The 18,020-nt window shown below is 55.0% G+C and overlaps 10 protein-coding genes across 10 annotated transcripts; 4 read left to right on the top strand and 6 right to left on the bottom strand.

Moving 5' to 3' along the window:
• Positions 1-1,419, top strand: L969DRAFT_122271 (uncharacterized protein). The gene is made up of 2 exons (XM_014715180.1): positions 1-844; positions 905-1,419. Exons 1-2 carry the CDS (start codon positions 217-219, stop codon positions 1,114-1,116), a joined length of 840 nt encoding a protein of 279 aa, XP_014570666.1. The 5' UTR covers positions 1-216; the 3' UTR covers positions 1,117-1,419.
• On the bottom strand, positions 1,194-2,696 carry L969DRAFT_91489 (uncharacterized protein; the record flags this gene model as incomplete). Its single annotated transcript, XM_014715179.1, has 9 exons — positions 1,194-1,209; positions 1,261-1,356; positions 1,407-1,518; positions 1,574-1,686; positions 1,737-1,826; positions 1,883-1,978; positions 2,043-2,177; positions 2,235-2,297; positions 2,458-2,696. The coding sequence occupies 9 exons, from the start codon at positions 2,694-2,696 to the stop codon at positions 1,194-1,196; spliced, it is 960 nt and encodes a 319-aa protein (XP_014570665.1).
• L969DRAFT_83876 (uncharacterized protein) lies at positions 2,327-3,464 on the bottom strand. Its single transcript, XM_014715178.1, has 2 exons — positions 3,281-3,464; positions 2,327-3,228 (listed from the first exon to the last, which is right to left on the bottom strand). The coding sequence occupies exons 1-2, from the start codon at positions 3,376-3,378 to the stop codon at positions 2,751-2,753; spliced, it is 576 nt and encodes a 191-aa protein (XP_014570664.1). The 5' UTR covers positions 3,379-3,464; the 3' UTR covers positions 2,327-2,750.
• Positions 3,315-5,833, top strand: L969DRAFT_83875 (uncharacterized protein). The gene is made up of 5 exons (XM_014715177.1): positions 3,315-4,126; positions 4,184-4,912; positions 4,961-5,087; positions 5,135-5,646; positions 5,694-5,833. The coding sequence occupies exons 1-5, from the start codon at positions 3,572-3,574 to the stop codon at positions 5,766-5,768; spliced, it is 1,998 nt and encodes a 665-aa protein (XP_014570663.1). The 5' UTR covers positions 3,315-3,571; the 3' UTR covers positions 5,769-5,833.
• L969DRAFT_121876 (uncharacterized protein) lies at positions 5,760-7,807 on the bottom strand. Its single transcript, XM_014715176.1, has 8 exons — positions 7,697-7,807; positions 7,529-7,641; positions 7,360-7,477; positions 7,087-7,300; positions 6,789-7,023; positions 6,375-6,733; positions 6,202-6,329; positions 5,760-6,154 (listed from the first exon to the last, which is right to left on the bottom strand). The coding sequence occupies exons 1-8, from the start codon at positions 7,740-7,742 to the stop codon at positions 5,838-5,840; spliced, it is 1,530 nt and encodes a 509-aa protein (XP_014570662.1). The 5' UTR covers positions 7,743-7,807; the 3' UTR covers positions 5,760-5,837.
• Positions 7,808-9,025: 1,218 nt separating this feature from the next.
• L969DRAFT_83873 (uncharacterized protein) lies at positions 9,026-10,236 on the top strand. Its single transcript, XM_014715175.1, has one exon. It carries the CDS (start codon positions 9,073-9,075, stop codon positions 10,153-10,155), a length of 1,083 nt encoding a protein of 360 aa, XP_014570661.1. The 5' UTR covers positions 9,026-9,072; the 3' UTR covers positions 10,156-10,236.
• Positions 10,237-10,264: 28 nt separating this feature from the next.
• Positions 10,265-11,695, bottom strand: L969DRAFT_44197 (uncharacterized protein; the record flags this gene model as incomplete). The annotated part of the gene is made up of 3 exons (XM_014715174.1): positions 10,265-10,565; positions 10,616-10,869; positions 10,919-11,695. 3 exons carry the CDS (start codon positions 11,693-11,695, stop codon positions 10,265-10,267), a joined length of 1,332 nt encoding a protein of 443 aa, XP_014570660.1.
• Positions 11,696-12,247: 552 nt separating this feature from the next.
• On the top strand, positions 12,248-14,313 carry L969DRAFT_83871 (uncharacterized protein). Its single transcript, XM_014715173.1, has 4 exons — positions 12,248-12,418; positions 12,479-12,590; positions 12,646-13,659; positions 13,711-14,313. Exons 1-4 carry the CDS (start codon positions 12,312-12,314, stop codon positions 14,017-14,019), a joined length of 1,542 nt encoding a protein of 513 aa, XP_014570659.1. The 5' UTR covers positions 12,248-12,311; the 3' UTR covers positions 14,020-14,313.
• On the bottom strand, positions 14,009-16,799 carry L969DRAFT_91482 (uncharacterized protein; the record flags this gene model as incomplete). Its single annotated transcript, XM_014715172.1, has 4 exons — positions 14,009-14,020; positions 14,060-16,028; positions 16,076-16,178; positions 16,229-16,799. The coding sequence occupies 4 exons, from the start codon at positions 16,797-16,799 to the stop codon at positions 14,009-14,011; spliced, it is 2,655 nt and encodes an 884-aa protein (XP_014570658.1).
• Positions 16,800-17,155: 356 nt separating this feature from the next.
• Positions 17,156-17,966, bottom strand: L969DRAFT_20925 (uncharacterized protein; the record flags this gene model as incomplete). The annotated part of the gene is made up of 3 exons (XM_014714947.1): positions 17,841-17,966; positions 17,568-17,782; positions 17,156-17,520 (listed from the first exon to the last, which is right to left on the bottom strand). The coding sequence occupies exons 1-3, from the start codon at positions 17,927-17,929 to the stop codon at positions 17,156-17,158; spliced, it is 669 nt and encodes a 222-aa protein (XP_014570433.1). The 5' UTR covers positions 17,930-17,966.
• Between the last annotated feature and the right edge of the window lie 54 nt (positions 17,967-18,020).

Genomic DNA, 18,020 nt, shown 5'->3' with positions numbered 1-18,020 from the left:
CGTAGCAAGGTAGCATCCGCCTTGCTGAGTGTCAGTCTTGATCGCTTGGCCTCGCCAGACAGGTCTTCACGCCAACTTCGGCGCGCAGTGGGTGCAACAATCCCGCGGCGGCCTCTATAGAGAGCGGGCTGATCTCGAACGCGTCAAAAGTATCAAAACCGCCAGCCAAAGCGCTATAGCCAGATCCAACTCGCACCGGCTGTTGTGGAGCAAGTCATGGCTATGTACGGCACCAGTATAGCTACACGGCTCGTCAGAGGCAACTCGACAAGCCTTGCCGCCGCTTCAACATCTATGCTGCCCCTGACCTCTCCTTTCTCGACGAGTGCCTCGATCAATCGGGAGTCGAGGAAGAAGCGACTGGCGCGAGAGAAGCGCAAAGCCAACCTGGAAGCGAGGGAGAAGCGGTCGCGACTGCTCGAGGCCACTCGACCGGATCCTGTGCTGGGCTATCCACCCGGAAAATCAGACATATGGACCCAGAGCGAGCTGGCCCAACTTATCGTTAGGAGGGACGAGCTCTGGTCTACAGCGCCAGAAGCCGACCAAGAGACGAAGCAGTACAACTTTGGCTTGCAAGCTGAAGAAGCTGAGCTTCTCTTCCGCGATCTGCCCGGTGTGGCTGCGCAACGAAGTTTTCTGGGCGAAGTGACTTTTGAGGCGGCTGCGATAGAACAGCAGGAAGCGGTGTTGAAGGTCGAAGAAGGCAAGAAGGACAACCTGCAGAGAATACTCGACTTGCGGAATGCGAACAGCAAGGGTATCAATTTTGAAAACCGGCGCAGGATCGTTCAGGCTTTCTCGGGCGAGCAGCCTGACAACACCGGCAGTCCTGCCGTGCAAGGTCAGCAGAACCCGTGCTTGCTATGCCTCGAGGCTGATGCATCTTATGCCCTGCGATCAGCTGCACTTTTGACGTACCGGATCCACAATATTGCGTCACACATGAGTAGCAATAGGGGGGATGTCCACAACCATCGTGCGCTCCGTACACTCGTCCATCAGCGACAGAAGATCTTCAAATATCTCCGTCGAAAGGATAACGAAAGCTACCTAGACACTCTGCGCCGTGTCGGCCTCGACGCCAGAGCTGTGGAGGGCGAGATCACTATGTAGAGGGCGTCGTACAGTCCTTGCACATGGTAACGACAACATCTGATGCTTACTACACTGCCGTGCTCTTGCGGTTGATGTTACATTTGCATCTCGCTGATGCTTTCATTTGAGCTAGCGTGTTTGCTTGGGTACGATATGACTGACCCTGTACTGCCATCAGACACGTTCCTTCGCTTTGGAAGTGGCTTTGAACGTCGACTGTTTAGCGTTGTCATCAAAATGTGATGCGCATCAGGGTCACTTTGAGTGGACGTCAGTGTAGAGGCCATCAGACAGGTCAACGAGCTTACTTGTTGTCCGCCTCATCGTCGGCATCCAGGCGCTTCCTCCGTGAGACATCTCTCGCCTCTTGTTCTCCCGCCTGGTGCATCATGTTTTGAGCCCGATAGATGCCCTCGTAAGCTGCGCGTCGTCGATGATCAGTCTCTGATAGTCAGCGGGTAGGATGACCAATGACCTCCAATTTGATGCTGGAACCAGACATTGGGCGAGACGCAGAACCTTCGACCGCGCACGTAGCTGCATGCCTCTTCTGCGCCTAGACGATACTTGACCATAATATATGCCGTACTGTCAAGCCTGTCACTCTTGATTGCCCAAGGGTCATGCACAGAGCTCACACTATAGCAGGCGAGCGACTGATGCCGTCTCCGCAATGGACGAGCAGAGCGCCGCCTGTAGAGAGTGCGTGTTCCATGAAATGGGCAACTCTGTCATTCCACTACCGCTCAGGACGTCTGCCTTGTCATCGCAATCACAAACGTACTCTGGAAAGACAGTGATGAGGTTCTGATCCCACGAATCTCTGATGTTGAGGACTTGATACTCAAAGTCATTGGGGAATTTGGGCTTGACAAGCCCGCTGTCAATCCACTTGCGCTGTGAGCTTGACGGCACGCGAGGCTTGTCCAGGATCTGCAGCGAACCCTTCTCGAGTGTCGGCAATGCAGAGAATATGCGTGATGCCCTGGGATTTGAGCGTTGCTAGGTTGTTGCTGCTCTGGTAGGGCCCGCACCACAGCCGAGGAATGATCTCTTGCGCTTGTCGTCGCATTTCGTATCTGCTCGTCACTGCCGGTTGGGACGCTGCGACATGCAGTTTACAGCGAGTAGCTTACTTCCAGATGACGTTGGGCAGCTCTGGCAGATCTGGCGCCTCATCGTGAGCCAGTGTGGCCATGCTTTCCGATGTCAAGCTGCACAGAAACATCGCGTCGCGCAACTCGACTCGATGCATATGACGCAGTCCAACATGAGGGAGGCCAACGCAGGCTGATCGAGCCTGCGCTATAACAGGATGCACTGCGCGAGCGCACATGCTATACGCATCTGCACGCGAACGAAGTAGGCCAACAGACGATGCCCGAGACGCTCGCCAGATATATCATGTACAAAGGTGCCCCGGTTGACTCTGCCGTGTCTGCATTAGCACAGAGGACAGAGGACCGGTCACGGTAAGCAGACGGCAACGGTGAAGCGTCTGTCCGAAGTGACAGAGTCGCTGTCTGCGACTGATTGCAGACAGCGCCTCGTAGGATTGGTGCCAGATGACGACCGATTGCGTCAGGCAGACGCACCATACGGCATCATTGCCAGCAATGATCTTGTACACCTTTGCGTACGCGCAGGACAACCTATGCTCCGGCCTGTGCACTCGCGTCGGTCGAGTTTGCTTTCGGCTGTCTCGCAAAATTGAGTTTCTTGGAGCATCTGGGGCACAGGGTGATCTTGACGAGAGCGCTCTTGCTCTTGCCTTGCTCGGTATACGCAAAGGGCACTTGCCAGCTCGTCAACTCGACGGGCACAGAGGGCTCGTCATCGTCCTTCAGACTGCCGCGCGAGTATCTCGACGATGAGATGGGCGAACGTGACCGGTCTCGCTCGTGCTTGTGAGCAGGCTTGTGCCACTCACATCTCAGTGAGCCGCAGGTCAGCTCGCCTAGTCGTGCGACGACTTCCTCGCTCGTTCGCCAGCGCAAGGCAAGTGCGCCCGACTTGTAGTGCTTCAAGTCGACGAGTGCGTACTCTCGGAAGAGGGTGTTGTACCACTTGAGTGAGAGCTCTTCCTCGTACGTGAGCTTCTGCTGCGGCTTGCTATCGTCCCGAATGAACCTGCTATGCAGCTCAAGTCATGGCACGTATGATGTCACAGGTGACTACTGACTGATGATGTCTGCGCAGGACCTCTAGCTCGTCGTACGTACTCGGCAAGCTCCTGCCGGCCTCGCAGTCTCGCCGCTTGCTGCGATGATGGGCCGACATCTGCGCCCTGGCAGAGCGGCGGATCTGATCGTGATCGTGCTCGTGCTCGTGCTCGTGCGCTCGCGGTCACTGACAGACAGACAGACACTGATTGGTTCTATCTTTGGACGACAATTGACGGCTGATGAGGACACCTGACAGGCTGCCTGACTGCAGACATCGCATAGCAAGGTAGCCGGGAGGATTAGCGAGGATGACCAGGCTGAGGATCTACCTCCTCGGCCTGGGCTTTGTCCTCGCATTGGCCCTGTTCATGATCTCGACCATTGCGCCCGGCAACCTCGCACTCGAACTGTTTCAGTCCTTCTCTGCACTCACAACATGCTCTGCTTGCTTCGGCGCTCTCCTGCCCTTGCGCACACTCGCACGATTGGGCGACGACACCTTTACGGCCGCGCTCGTCAAGTTCTGCATTGGATTGGGCATACAGGATGAGCAGGTCTGCTGGGGTGCCCTCGGCCTACAAGCACCCGTCATCGCTCACAGCTTGCGAAGCATCTCTGTCACGGGCAGGACAGCATCGCTCTTCTGTGCCAAGATATTTGGCCTTTGTCCTTACCCCAACATTCTGCCTTATCAAGTCCAGTTTCCTCGAGAGAAGCCTCTCAAGAGGCCTCATGCCTTACCAGTAGCGCCATTACAAGTCTATCCTGGCGGCTTACTTGGCCCCGGCCCGCGTGTACGAAGAACCGGCAAGCGCGTCAGGTTCGTGCAGATCAGCGACTTACACATCGATCGATCCTACGTGGTGAGTCGACGATCTTTCAGCCTGCAGCAGCAAGCTCACGCTCTCCTTCCCTCTCAGCCCGGGTCCGAGGCCGATTGCATTCGTGTGATCTGTTGTCGCAACTATGGACCGGGCTCAGTAGGCAAGCTCGTCCAGACGCCTGCAGGTCCCTACGGCCATGCCAATTGCGATGCCCCACCCAGACTTTTCGACTCTATGATCGATGCTATCGAACGTCTTGTGCCGGATGCCGCCTTCATCTCGTTTACAGGCGACGTCGTCGACCACGCCGTCTGGCTCTCTACAAAAGAGAACGTGCAGGTTGACATCCTCGAAGCCTACGGGCAACTTTCACGCAAATCCACTCGCCCCGTCTACGGTGTCGTCGGCAACCACGATATCGCGCCGACCAATTCCTTCCCTCGCAATACGTCTTTCGGCTGGCAATCGCAGCAATGGGATTTCGACCTTCATGCGAATCTGTGGCGCGAATGGATTGGCGACGAAGCAGCAGCTACAGCGGCACGCATGTTTGGCTGCTACGTCGTCAAAGATGCAAAGACGGGCGTAAGGATCATCTCCATCAACACATCGTACGGATACAAAGCAAACTTCTGGCTCTACGACTCAGATCAGCAATATCCCGACCCGAACGGTCTGTTGGCCTGGATCGTGCGAGAGCTTCAAGATGCAGAGGATGCTGGCGAACGAGTCTTGATCACTGGTCACATCTCTTCCGGCAAGAGTGACTACCTGCATGACGCTAGTAACTACTGGGATCAAGTCATCCAACGCTACCGACATACCGTCAGTGCCTTGACAAATATAAATTGTCGTTGTTAAGAGCCTTTACAGATCGTGGCACAGCTGTACGGGCACAGCCACCGGGCAGAATTCGAGATTGCTTATTCGCAGCCTGCGCACAAGACACCCGAAACAGCCAGCTCAATCTCGTTCGTCTGTCCTGCTCTCACGCCTCAGAGTCAGTTCTTCTGGCTTCCTTGCTATCCATACTCATTCGAACGACAGGCGGGAATCCGAGCTTCCGAGTGTACGAGATGGACGAAGAAACAAAAGAGATTATGGACTTTACAGACTACATTGCTAACCTCACAGCGCCAACCTTCCAGCGCGACCCCTTCTGGTATCCGTACTACTCTGCTCGCGAGCTCTACGGATCGAAACTTGATCCACCGCTCGAGCCTGACCAACCTATCGATGCTTCCTTCTGGCACCGCGTGACTCAAGTATGGGAGACCGACTTGCGCGCCTTTAGCACTTTCATCAACAACCTCAGCAGGGGTGGCCATGTCAGACGATGTGGACCGATATGTCATGCAAAATGGATCTGTCATTTGCGCGCATCACGATCTCAAGACAATTGCGACGCGATCTCGCCCGGCTTGCACATCGGAAATTCCAACGAGACGATAGGCGCGGGGCTAGTGGTACCTCCAGGTGAAGAAGATCCAGAGGAAGACACGCACATGGACGTTGCTCACATCTTTCGCGATTTCGCTCGACATGCATCTGCTCAGCGAGTGAGTCGGCTGTCCGCGCCTCCGTTGTCGAGCTAACAAGCAAGTAGTATGATGCCGCTCTCATCTTGCCGCAGCTTGACCGCAGTATCGCCACGAGCTGTAAGAAGGCCCCTCACTCATAGACTTGGTTGTTGTACTCCCTTGCAGGACTGTAATGCGATACAATACACATCCACAGACGCTCTACACCCTTACTGACCGTTCGCTCTGGGCGCAAGAGCGCCACTTCTGATGGCAGTGAGCAGATCAGGCCGAGGTCCATTGGCGGCAAAGAAGGTCCGCTTAGGCTTAATGGGCTCTTTACTCGGTCGATCAGAGTCACTCTCTGCCGTCGTGTCCTCCTCGAACCCGTTCTGAGGAACGACCTTTTTCCTTCTGCCTCGGCCATGTCTATGTCCGTTGCCGTTGAGCCTTTGCACTTTAGGTGGCGGTGATAAGAAGGGCATGTCGTCTTCGTCATCTGAGAGCGTATCGCCGTAGCGCTCTGTGAACGCATCTCTTGTTTTCTCTGCGGGACCTGGTCAGCCGAGCATATGACCAGAGCGCAAGACGCACGTGATATCCGCGTGTCAAGCTCGAGATCGGAGTCGAGATCTTCTTCTAGGCGCACTTCACGAGGAACGGGCATGTTGGGCGCCGAGGGGGCAAACGGCATCTGCTTGAGCGTCTCCATGATGGTCACTCTGTACAAAAGTCAGCTTGCCCAACTAGGGTGACGCAAAGCTGACTTGATAGATTCTAGATATTGCGGGCTATTGAGATTGTCCATATTGTTGTTCGGTACGTCTAGCTTGAACGCAGGGCCGTAGTACTCGATATAGTCATTGAATGGCAAATCCTCGTTCATGTCTACGCCGGCCAGGATGCCCGTCTCGTACGCCCACGTCCGGGCCACATTTCGGATGGTATAGCCGCCTCCACCGAGGACGATGAGCGGTACGTCAAAGGTCTTCATGAACTGTACGCATTCCGCGTGGCCGCGCATGGATAGGTTGAAGCAACCGAGCTTGTCTTCTGCCAGTGAATCTGCGCCGCACTGCAAAATCACTGCACCTGGTCGATACCAGTCCATGAGATGCTGTATAATCTGCCAGCACGATGGCCGGTCAGCTCTATGAAGCTCGATAGGACGGCAAGCTGACGGGTTTGAACATGCTATGATACGACTCGTCCTCTATGCCGTCGCGTAGAGGAACATTGATCGCGTAGCCTTTGCCCTTGCCTATTCCCTGATCACCCAGGGCGCCCGTGCCCGGGAAGTAGTCACCAAATTTGTGAAAGCTGCACGTCATGACCCTATCGGTCGTGTAAAAGGCCTCCTCCACGCCATCCCCGTGGTGGATGTCGATATCGATGTAGAGCACTCGCGCGTGGAACCTGCGAGGATCGCATCCATCGCATATAAGCCAGAGCTATACGTAGAGGGAAAAAACAACTCGCCTAAGTAGCTCAAGGATGGCAAGAACGATGTCGTTGACGTAACAGAATCCAGAAGCCTCGCGTTTCTTTGCGTGATGCAATCCGCCTGCCCAATTGATGGCGATGTCTGCCTGGCCATCGTTGAGTCGTCTGGCTGAACTGATGCTGCCGCCGGCAGAGATTGAGCAGAACTCGAAGAGACCATCAAATGCAGGACAGTCCTCCCCTATGAGGACTGTGCATGGAAATTCGGCGATCAGCTCGGCTAGCGGGGATCTGCGATTGCCGACGTACAGCGTGTTCCGTGACCGGTGAGCTCCTCGAGCGTGTCAGAGGTGACTGTAGTGAGAAAGTTGATGTACTCGTCCGTGTGGAAAGCAGTCATACTGTGCGGCGACGCTCTTTCCGGTCTCTGCCTCGCGATGCGTGAGCATCGGGCATGCATGCAGTATACGGAACGCACGAGTACGTCCATCTTCTTGTCGAGTCCGTAATTGACGATGAGGTTGTGGGCCATTCGTATCCTGTGCGGCTTCATTGGGTGCACATAGGTGTACGAATAGGCCCCAATATCGTCTGGACAGCACGGCCTTGCTCAGCGTGCGCTACATGATGAGCATTCGAAGCATACCGTCATGATAGTAAGCTATCCGCTTCTTCGCAGGCGTAGCCGCCATCTGCTCGACTCGGCCTGCTTGCCAAGTTCGTCGCGTGCAATGACAAAGTGAAGCGATGACGTGTCAATTACTCGGTCTTGCGTCTCTCAGCTATAGCTCAGAATTGCTATCCCTCTCAATGCATTTGGCAGGATTACTAGGCAACGGACAGCGCACAGCCTGTTACTAGCTACCTTGGGCTAGACCAGATGAGTTACGTGTCGAAAGTTCACAGTAAACTCAATGGCATGCGGCTCAATCACAGACCGATCGCCCGGGCATATGGCTCTCCAGCCGTTGTTGTTATGGCAAATCCAGCTATACCCCTCGCGCTTGCTATGCGTTCGCTTGCAGTTGTCTCGTGATGCGAGGGTGACAGAATCAGGGCATGAGCCGTCTGACTTCCTGGTTCGTGCTGGCCAACTTGTCGGCGAGAATCTTCAAGCAGCCCAACCTGTATCGACAGGAGGAAAAGAGGCCACGTAAGTCGGATGCGATGGTTGTTCAGGCGCGTAGCCGAGCTGGGCTCATACGATCGACAGGGTCGGAGAGTCGAGTCTTGGCTCGCTCGTGTCCTTTCCGTCCACGACGGATTGCCAGAGGCCGTCGAGCATTGAGTCAATTTCCAATCCTTTTCGCGACCATTCGGGCCAATTGGATGTGCCTTTCAGCAATTCGCTGTCTGGCCAAGTCTGGCCGAGTGAGCGCTGGCATCTTCGGAGGGCGAGAATCAATTTTCTGTGCAGCCATATTGGAGACACGCCTGGAGAACTCGTAAAGATCTTCATTATGAACTTGAGTAACCGCCTTGAACTATCTGCTGCGCTCGGGGAGGCTCTCAAGCTTGCAAGAGGCTCGAGTTGCGTATCGATCAAAGTGAGCACATCAGTGGCAGCAATTGCTTTGTAATAGCGATGATGAAAGCTGCTCTCCATCGTATTGAAAAGCAGTGCGCCTGCTCTTTTGTTGACCCAGTCAAACTTGTCTTTGGCCACTCCTGCGTTGAAGAGAAGCTCTGTCTGAGCTCTATACTTTGCCGAGGTTTGCGAATTTGCCGACCAAGGTAGATGTGTTCAAGATCGTTGCCAATCAGAAAGAGTTTGACTGCCACTTTTCATGACACGTAGCTGGCTAGCCCACTGACTGACCTGCCCGGCCAAGGAAGCTCCATCATCATGGTCTGATCCTGAGATTGAGAGGCCTATCAAGCCACAAGAACTGCGGAAGACGCTTGTCCTCTGTGCACTCACGGTGGCTCGAAATACCGAATATTGGCATCTTCGATCGCGACGCGACTTCTAAGTTCTAGCTTGGCCCGGTTGCGTCATCGATCGTCTCGCAGACAGTCAGAATGCCTCTGGTCGCCAGCACTGAGCGGTCACAAGTCGGCCATGTCAAGCTAGACGGACCGAATGACTGGCAGATCGGTTACGTCTTACAAGCGCCCACAGAGCCAACACAAGATGACGATCCATTGCTCATCTTTGCCCACCCCTTCACGAACAATAGCGAGTACTGGCAGCCCCAATTGCAATCCGACCTCATCGGTGGACGATACTGGTGCTTGGCTTTCGATGCAGCCGGTCATGGCACGTCACCCACCTACGGACGTCAGTGGGACATCCAAGATACTGCACGCGCCATCGTCAAGATTGCTTCCACCGTGCTCGGCGAATCTGGAGACACGCTCGACCGACCCCAATCAGATGGCTTTCCTTCGAGAGCAGTCTGTATTGGCTGTTCTATGGGAGGTTTCGGCAGTCTGAGGGGCGCACTGCTCGATGCCCAACGCGTAAGGAGCCAACACAAGCGACCTCTCATTGCTGGCGTGCTCTCCTTTGGATCCTCTGCCGAGCCCGAACACAAGGACTTTGTGGAAGAGTACTACAAGACCGCCAATGCTGCCGCCGACAGAGCTCGCTCGGGCAATCCGCTAGAAGCGATAAAGATGATTGCAGATGGCATAGCGAGCGATCAGTACGGCAAAGAGGCAGGCTTGAGAAACGCACAGAAATCGTACGATTGGGGCAGAGCTGTCATCGAGCGATCACTGTCTTATTCTTTTGCTGCCAATTCGCTCGGAAAGCCAATCGATGCATCCATGTCGTTCGACAAAGTACAAGCCTCACTAGAACCCCAATCGACGGCCGATCAGATCATGATCAATTTCAACGCACTTCTCAAGCGAGATGGCATCGAGGCGAGCATATCGAGCAAAGACAGTACCGTACTCTGTCCGGTATTGATCGTCCACGGTACAGAAGATGTCGCCTATCCAATCGACCGCAAATTCCCAGAGACGAAGCTCAAACATCTCCAGAGTGCAGGTGTCAAGGCCGAGATCAAGATGATCGAAGGTGCACCTCATTTTGGCACGGTATCCTTCGCCGACGAATTCAATCGGATCCTCGCTGATTGGCTAAAAACGATCTAATCGTGATAACAGAATGCATCGTGTGTGTGTGACTACAGCTCGCTCGCGACTTCGATGATGGCCTCGCTGAGAATCTTGCACGCGAGCGTTGTCTCTTCCTCTGTTATTATCAAAGATCAGCATGCATTTGCGCTTGGGCAGACGACTTACCGGTGATGATGAGCGCAGGGATGAGCCGGATGACCTGGAAGATCGATGTTGTGAGTATGTAGAGGTCCTTCTCCATGCACTTCTTCTGCACTTTCGCCGCTAATCCCTCCGGAACAGGTTTGCTCTGATCTCTGCTCGGGTACAGCGGTCCGTCGAACTCTACGCCGATCATGAGACCCTTGCCTCTTACGTCCACAATGATGCCTTTGGTCTTGGGCGACTGCTTCAAGTCGTGGAGTACATCGAAGAATTGCTTCGATCTGATCGCGAGCGTCAATCGGGAACGATGGCAAGAGGAAGTCAAGCTGACCTAGCTGCAACATTCTTCATGAAGCCTGGTTCTTGCATGACATCCGCAACGGCGATGCCCGCGGCACAGGCTACCGCATTGCCGCTGTATGTTCCACCTTGCGTACCAGGCTCTTGCATGTCCATGAGCTCCTTTCGCGAAATGATAGCGCTCAGTGGGAGGCCATTGGCGATTCCCTTTGCCAAGATGAGAATATCGGGTCGCACGCCAGTCTGCTCTGTCATGAAGTAGGTGCCAGTCCTTCCGAAGCCAGTCTACTTTCTCCATCAGTGGATCGCGCATGCAGATCTTGCAGGTACTCACTTGAACTTCATCAAAGATGAGGAGGATATTGTGCTGATCGCATATCTTACGCAAAGCGGCGAGGTAAGCAGGCGGACAAGGTACGTAGCCGCCTTCTCCAAGCACTGGCTCGATGATGATGGCTGCCGTGTCAGTGGGAGCAGTCTGCTGGTCGAAGAGCAATTTCAAGTCGCGCAGGGCTGCCTGGGTGAGTTGATCCTCGGAAAGCGGGACAGGACAGCCATACTGTGAGCCGTACGGAAAGGGCGCGGTATACACGCCCGGCATGAGCGGATGGTAGCCCTTGGAGTAGATTGTCTTCGATCGAGTGAGCGCCATGGCTGCCCACGTCCGTCCATGGTAGCTGCCTTGGTATGAGATGATGTTCTGCTTCTTGGTTGCCACTCTTGCCAATTTGATGGCTGCTTCGACTGCTTCTGAGCCGCTGTTCCAGAAAAAGACAGTATCCAGTGACTTGTCCGGCATGACCTTGAGCAACTTTGTCGTCAATTCGAGATAAGGACGGGTGTAGGCAATATTGACGCTCGTGTGGATGAGTTTCGAAGCTTGCTTGACGATAGCTTCTGTGACTGCGGGATGCGCATGGCCGAGAGCACTGACGGCGATTCCGGAAGTCAGGTCGAAGATCTTGTGACCGTCCACCGTCCAAACCCAGCTGCCCTCTCCCTTTTCGAAGATGAGATCGGAAGAACGTCCGATGCCGCGGGCCACGTGCGTCTTTGCATCGTTGAGCGCCGAGATCTCTGCGTCGCTTGCATGTCCGTTCACCTTTGCCATTGCGAGTCAAGACGAGTTCCGCGTTGGCGATGCGGTCATGCACAGTAATCCCCGTATCCCCGCAGGACTATATCAAGCCAGCGTCGCGCGCGTTTCTCGCACCCGACTCAGCAGTCAGCAGCCTGGCGACACTGTCCAACCAGCGCAATGGGGGTCGCGAGACGCCTTGTGCTGCTCATCGTATGATAAAGGCACTCCGCAAGCTGAGGAGAGGATCGACAGCCTCTACATCGGTGGATGCGAGACCAGTCATCCGTGTGAAGCCGTGAGCGTTTAAGGGGGACCACGCTCACGCTCTAGATCGGCGCATCATCCGTATTCCACAATTCACAAGAAGAGAGAGACTCGAGAACGTCTTGTTCTGCGACAGCCGACGCTTCCTTCACAATCTTGACATTGACATTGTTGTAGCCAAATCTGCATGGCGTGATGCAAAGTGCTCGTGACTCTGTTCGCTTCCTTGTCCGGATGACCGTGTGGTCTGCTGGGTACTGTCTGTCGGACCCATGAAAGCATGCACCATGATCAGTGCGCGCATCTGGCTTGTTGCGCGTCGCTTTGATACTGACGTTCTGACTGACAGCTGCGATCTATCTGACGGTCCATTCGCGCACAGATGAGCAAGAAGACTACTATCTTGCCAACATGCGAGACCAGGGAGGAAGCGCTGTCCGGGCAGGTTGCAGGGCTCGAGACTGTACCTCTGCGGTCTATCGAGGACAGGTCGGTCGCTGCACATTTGGAGTGTCTGGAGCTCACTGCCACTCATGCGGCGTGCAATAGTAAGACTGTCATGGCTTCTCTCATCAGATCCAGGCAGAGATGGACGACCGCCGTCCTTGCTAAATTCTCTACAACCTCGAAAGCCAAAAACGCTGTCAAGATACCCCAGCCGGTCTGCTGCCCTTTGCCCATCTTGTAACCTCATCTGACCCTTCTCATCACAAAAGAGCCACACGATACTGCCGGCCGGAAGATGCGATCTGATCATTGGGCCCCATCGCTTTCCTGCGACGCGCTTGTACTCTGTCAGATGGGGACCGCCGCAGCCCACGAACAGCCAAGCGCGTCCGGTACCGACGCTTCCGCCGATACCTTCCTTTCAGAGTGTCTTGCTCGCAGGCCCTGCCGCACCTTCCCCGCCGGCCGTCATCTCTACAGAACTCATCGCAGAACTCAACAAAGCATCTCTGTCGGACGCCGTACTCGCGTCTGTGCTCAAGTTAGCCGCAGCAGGCCAGGCTAGCGAATCACAGCTCGCAGGACTAGCTAGATTGATAAGCATACTTGGCAAAAGGCTCGAGCAGGCTAGAGCGCGGCCTGTCTCTTCTACTCCCGTTGCCACCTCGAGTCCTGTCTCTAGAGCGCCCTCCACCCTCGCAAGCACTGAGCCATTGTCGGAAACAAAGACATCGCTCACTGCCACTGCACCTCTTGCTGGTCCTTCTCAGCCTGCTGCAGTTCCTGTACCGCAACCCTTACTGCAGCCCGCGCCAGTACAAACATCTGCGCCCGAGCCGATCAAATGGTCACTGCTGCTCGAATTCAAAGACGCGTCAACTGATCAGTTTCTTGTACCGCCGGCGTTCACGTATTGCGTTGCTCGCTTGCCTCATGGCGATGCCAATGACGGCCTCGTCACCATCGAAGTCTTCATTAATGCAGATACATGCACTCAGCCTACTCCCAGCTTCGTGAAGCCGCCCGATCCGCTAGCGTCACCCGATCAAGTCAAAGCGCCGTACGCCAAAGCAAAAACGAAAGCCAAGAATGCTCAAAAGGCGTGGAAGGCCAAGCTAGAGCTCATCAATGTGACGAGACACACCATAGACGCCATTGCTCGCGCACAGGCGACGCACGATCCTGCAAAGGAGACTGTGCAGCTCGTCGCCGCACCCAGATTCTACCTGCGTCATCGTCTGAGAACGGATGAGCACCCGCCTGTGACCGCAGAGACGGGCAACGTACGCTGCCGGTTCGTCTGAAGTATCTTACTGATCTGAGGTGGCTCGCAGGCTCTCGTCAATCTCTCAAAGCGCAAGCCGACAGACAGCACACCCGGTGTGACCAAGAAGCCTCGAACTGCCTTGCCCAAGCCAAAGCCAAATGCCGCTGTTCAACCTCTTGCAATCGGTCCAGCACGACCAACATCAACATATTCCGCTCCGATTGGCATTCCTGGCAATCAGGCGCTGACCGCTACTGCTGAAGCATTGCCGAGACCTGCAATTTCGCTCGATGCACTTGCGAGTCGTCAAGAAGCACGGAATCAAGCACCGAGTACACCTAATTCTCCTGCCACCCCTACAGCGTCTATGCAGTGACCTCACGCTCGACAACATAGCTCTGCACTGCGCAGCGCACGGCACGAATGAACTCTTGGACTTCCTCTGGCGTCTTGGCGCAAAAGTCAAAGTAGAAGATTCGGCCGTCAGAGATCCGCACGAACTGATCTTGAGCGCCAAACAAGCTGATGGAGTCTGGCTCCGCCGCCAATGTGACCAATCTGATCACTGTAAACAGCGAGACTTGCTGGCCTGCCGGCTGAAGCAATACGAGTATGTCATTGCAAAGCAGAAGCACGAGATCACGCTGCTCTTCTTGGGTTCTTAGCACCTTCGCGCCAACATCTGGCGTACTGCTACGCGTGATGATTCTGCTGAGTACGCAAGTTGTCTCGAACAGGAGCAAGCGATGAGGCTGCACGAGAGGACTCTTGAACTTTGTGAGTGTGAGCTTGAGCTGCCATCGCAAGAGCTTGCTTCGATTTTCTGCTTCTCGCTTGCGTTCGTTCATCTCTACCGCGACTCGGCAGATCTCTAGGTGAGCGCGCTGAACAGTCGCGTTGGGCTGAGAAGGATCCAGACCGTCGGGAACGCAGCTGACGAGCTCGCCCATTAGGAGCTTGTATCTCGGAATACGCTGTATCGGTAACAAAAGATAAGCTTGTAGAGAGATCTGAGAGTGATTAGGCGCTGATACACGCGTCTTGAGAAACTGTTTGAGCTTTTTCTGGCTGACTGCCTTTGGGGCCTGATTTTGCAAGACTTTCTCAGAAGTACTCGTCGTAAGATGCTCAAGCTGAGTGGCGGCTTCTTCGAAACTTGTCGCATATGGCAAGTAGAGCCGAAGCAAAGGCGTCAATCTGAGGAACGCAGCTGCAACATCGAGTGCAGCTCGGGACAAGATACGGCTGCCAACCGGACTGCGACCCTCTTCCAAGGCTGGTCGAGTGATAGCTACGAGCGCTTCCTCAAGTGCGGGCAATAAGTGGTCGCGATGTAGCGCAAAGATGTCCTCGATATTGGCAAACCAGACTTTTCTGACAGCGATGGGTATGTCCTGCTCGCTCGCCGGCTTTATGTAGACGGTGACGAGCTCGTTCAGAGTGGCAAGATACTTGCGCTCCGTATTGAGTATTTCGCACAGCACGTGACGGCGCTTGAAGCTATCGTCCTTCAGTCGTGGATGCTCGAGCGGGGAATCTATCAACGCAAGCGAAGACCGAGTGGATGCACTAGCGGACGTTGCCTTTCTGTATGAGACCGGTCTTGTATCACGATTCGTGAGATCGTCAACATCACGACAGTATGTCTTGAGGATGGCGAGCGCAGGCTTCATGCCGATGGACATTCGGGAGGGGTCGTGTATAGCCGCTTGCGCGCTTTCGAAATTGGCTAGACTGGTCGCACTGAGCGCGATGGCAACCTCTGAGATGCTTTGCAAAGGCTGTAGCGCCTCTTCGAGTGCAGCCCGCGGTTGTACATTGTAGCGGGCCTTACGAAGCGTGAGCCACTTCCGTCGCAAGGTGCCAGAGGGCGACATTGTATCGCTCTGCACTGAGGGCGCAGCGATCGAGTCTGCCGACCATCGCGATTGAGCTGTTTGAGGTATTTGAGGCGGAGACGCAGCGATCTCGAGCTTTGGACGAGAGGCCCGTAGGGAGCCGTACATGCTCCCGCTTTCGGCAAGAAGTGATGCCGGAGCATTTTTACCAGCTTGCTCGAGCGGCGCTAAAATTTCGCGCCAGTCTGCTTGCCATGGGTTGCCTTCGGTTGCTAGGTACTGCAAAGATAAGAGACGCCATAGCCAGCCTGGCAAAGTCGTCATCTCGTTGTGGCGAAGGCTAAGGCTTTCGAGCAACGTAAGTTCGACGAGTGAATCCGGCAGCTCGAGGAGATCGCAATGATCGAGTTCAAGCATGCGCAGCTGATGCAAACTGCCTATACAAGACGGAAGTCTTTGATTGGCAAGGCGGTTGCCAGTCAGGATGAGCTCTTCAAGGCTGATCAAGCACGCGATAGTATCGGGCAGGGTCTCGAGATAGCAGTATCTGCTAACAGTCAGACCATACTCGGAATGAACTGCGCGAGAGCTCACGCCAGGTCCAAGCAGACGAGATTTGTCGCGAAGCTCGGCTTTGAGAGCGCTTTTGTCAGAGGACTCTGTCGAAGATTTTCGCGAAGCAGAATGTGCGTCGTATCTATGGGCCGCAAAGTCAACAACGCAAAGACAGAGAAGCGGCGGATTTGCCTTCAGGGATCCCATAGCTTGTCAGAGGGCCTGAGAACGAGACGAGACGCGTCTTGCGAGTCCGCGGGGCGACTCGAAGAGAATTTCGCTTTGATTGGGAGCCACGTCTCGTCAAGTCACTCGAGGAAGCAGCGGGGCTCAAGTCGATGCCGGGGTGCACATAGAGCTGTCCGGTCGACGCGTACGAGCGCAGAATGATAAGATCAGACTGAGGGGTAGATTTGACGGGCGCGCTGGCACGGGGATCATCGTGAGCCGGTGCGATACTGCTGTAGCCCGATTCTGCCGAGAAGCAGTCGTGCGAGGAGCCACCTGACCGGAGTGGATTGTCTGGATCTGAGAAGGGCGTAATCGAGCTGAAAGGAGACGAGTCCCTGTCACTTTGATCGTAGGCTGAAGGCCATCCAACCATGTTAGCTGCCTGTGACTGCGCAGTGGATGCCGAGGGCGGACTGAGGGGCGAAACGAAATGGTGATTGTCGTCTGAAGAGGAGGAGTCGATGACTTCTTGCAATTGTGCCATGAGCAGATCCACGCTCGTCGAGCGTGACAGGGTGTGCGCCTTGGCCATGATCCCAGCTCGAATGTGGGCAGCTTGGCAGGATTACCAATGTGGGAGGCCCTGAGCGTCGTGATTTCTGCCCGCTAGCTCTCGTTGGCCGAGCAGCAGCGAGACATACGACTGCGACGTTCTGAGAGCATACGGATCAGCACTGATTGTCTAGCGTCCTCCTCGGAAGGCAAGCAGCTTCAGATCGAAAGACGTCCGTGCGGTAAGCATGGGCCAGCCTGCTCGGTAGAACGTCCGCAGTCGTGGTCTGTGCACATCAGTCAGAGCTTGTGCCTTGTTAGCTCTCTGCAACATGGAACGAAGTGTATTGATCCAACAGTTCTGGTATACATCGAACTTAAGTCGTGTCGTCGTGTTCATTCTGCCTTGGGTGAGTCGGAATCAGCGAGTGTTGACTCTCCCGAGATGGAGGCAGCGCTCGAATTGACATGCTCAGCAGCGTCCTCCTTGACCTCGCCTGCAACATCTCCTAGCTTATCTCTGCTCGCTTGGAGTTCTTGTTTGAGCTGCTTGCGTTTCTGACGTAGCTCTTTGGAAGCGTCAGCTGAAGCCTGAGAGCGGTCTGCGAGCTCTCGCTTGAACGACTGGATGCCTTCTGTCGGGTTAGGTGACGTTGTGATGTGATGATAGAATCTGTAGGTGAGGAAGGCGCCCAATAGGCTGACTGTGCCAATGAGCGAGACGAGCAAAGTGATGCTGAGAGCAAAGCCTAGTACGAGAGCTAAAGTGCGCGTCAGGTCAGACATAGAGCAGCTCGACCATGCATACCCGCTGAGCCGATGACGATGAAGGACCAAAACGCGATGAAAGCGCCCGACAGAGCCAATAAGACCGCCAAAGTCGTGGCGGCAAATCCGGCGAAAATGAGCAGAGGGACGGCCGAGGTGGTTGCGAGCAGGCTCAGAAAAGTGAGCGCGATGGGATGAGCCGCGAAGACGTCCTTGTAAGCACGGCTTGTGGGTCTGTAGACCTCCTGATCGAGTCTGAGAGTGATCCTACGGTCAGCACGGCGATGACGCTCTTTTTGCAGGGCCGACTGACTGGGAAGTCTTTCGCTTGAGATAGGATTGCGTCGACTCTGCGTTACTGATGATGCGAGACTTGAGCGTCTCGACTTGCTTCTCTGCCATGCTTGCCGTGTTCCTTGGCAAAGTGACACCGGCCAAAGTACTCGACGCGCTTCCTCGTCGGGCCTCGTCGACCTCGTCGCCAGTCGATCAG

Source organism: Mixia osmundae, assembly GCF_000708205.1.
Source record: "Mixia osmundae IAM 14324 unplaced genomic scaffold scaffold_1, whole genome shotgun sequence".
Classification (NCBI taxonomy): domain Eukaryota; kingdom Fungi; phylum Basidiomycota; class Mixiomycetes; order Mixiales; family Mixiaceae; genus Mixia; species Mixia osmundae.
The sequence above is the reverse complement of the archived record's forward strand: the minus strand, read 5'-3'. Positions and strand labels throughout refer to the sequence as shown.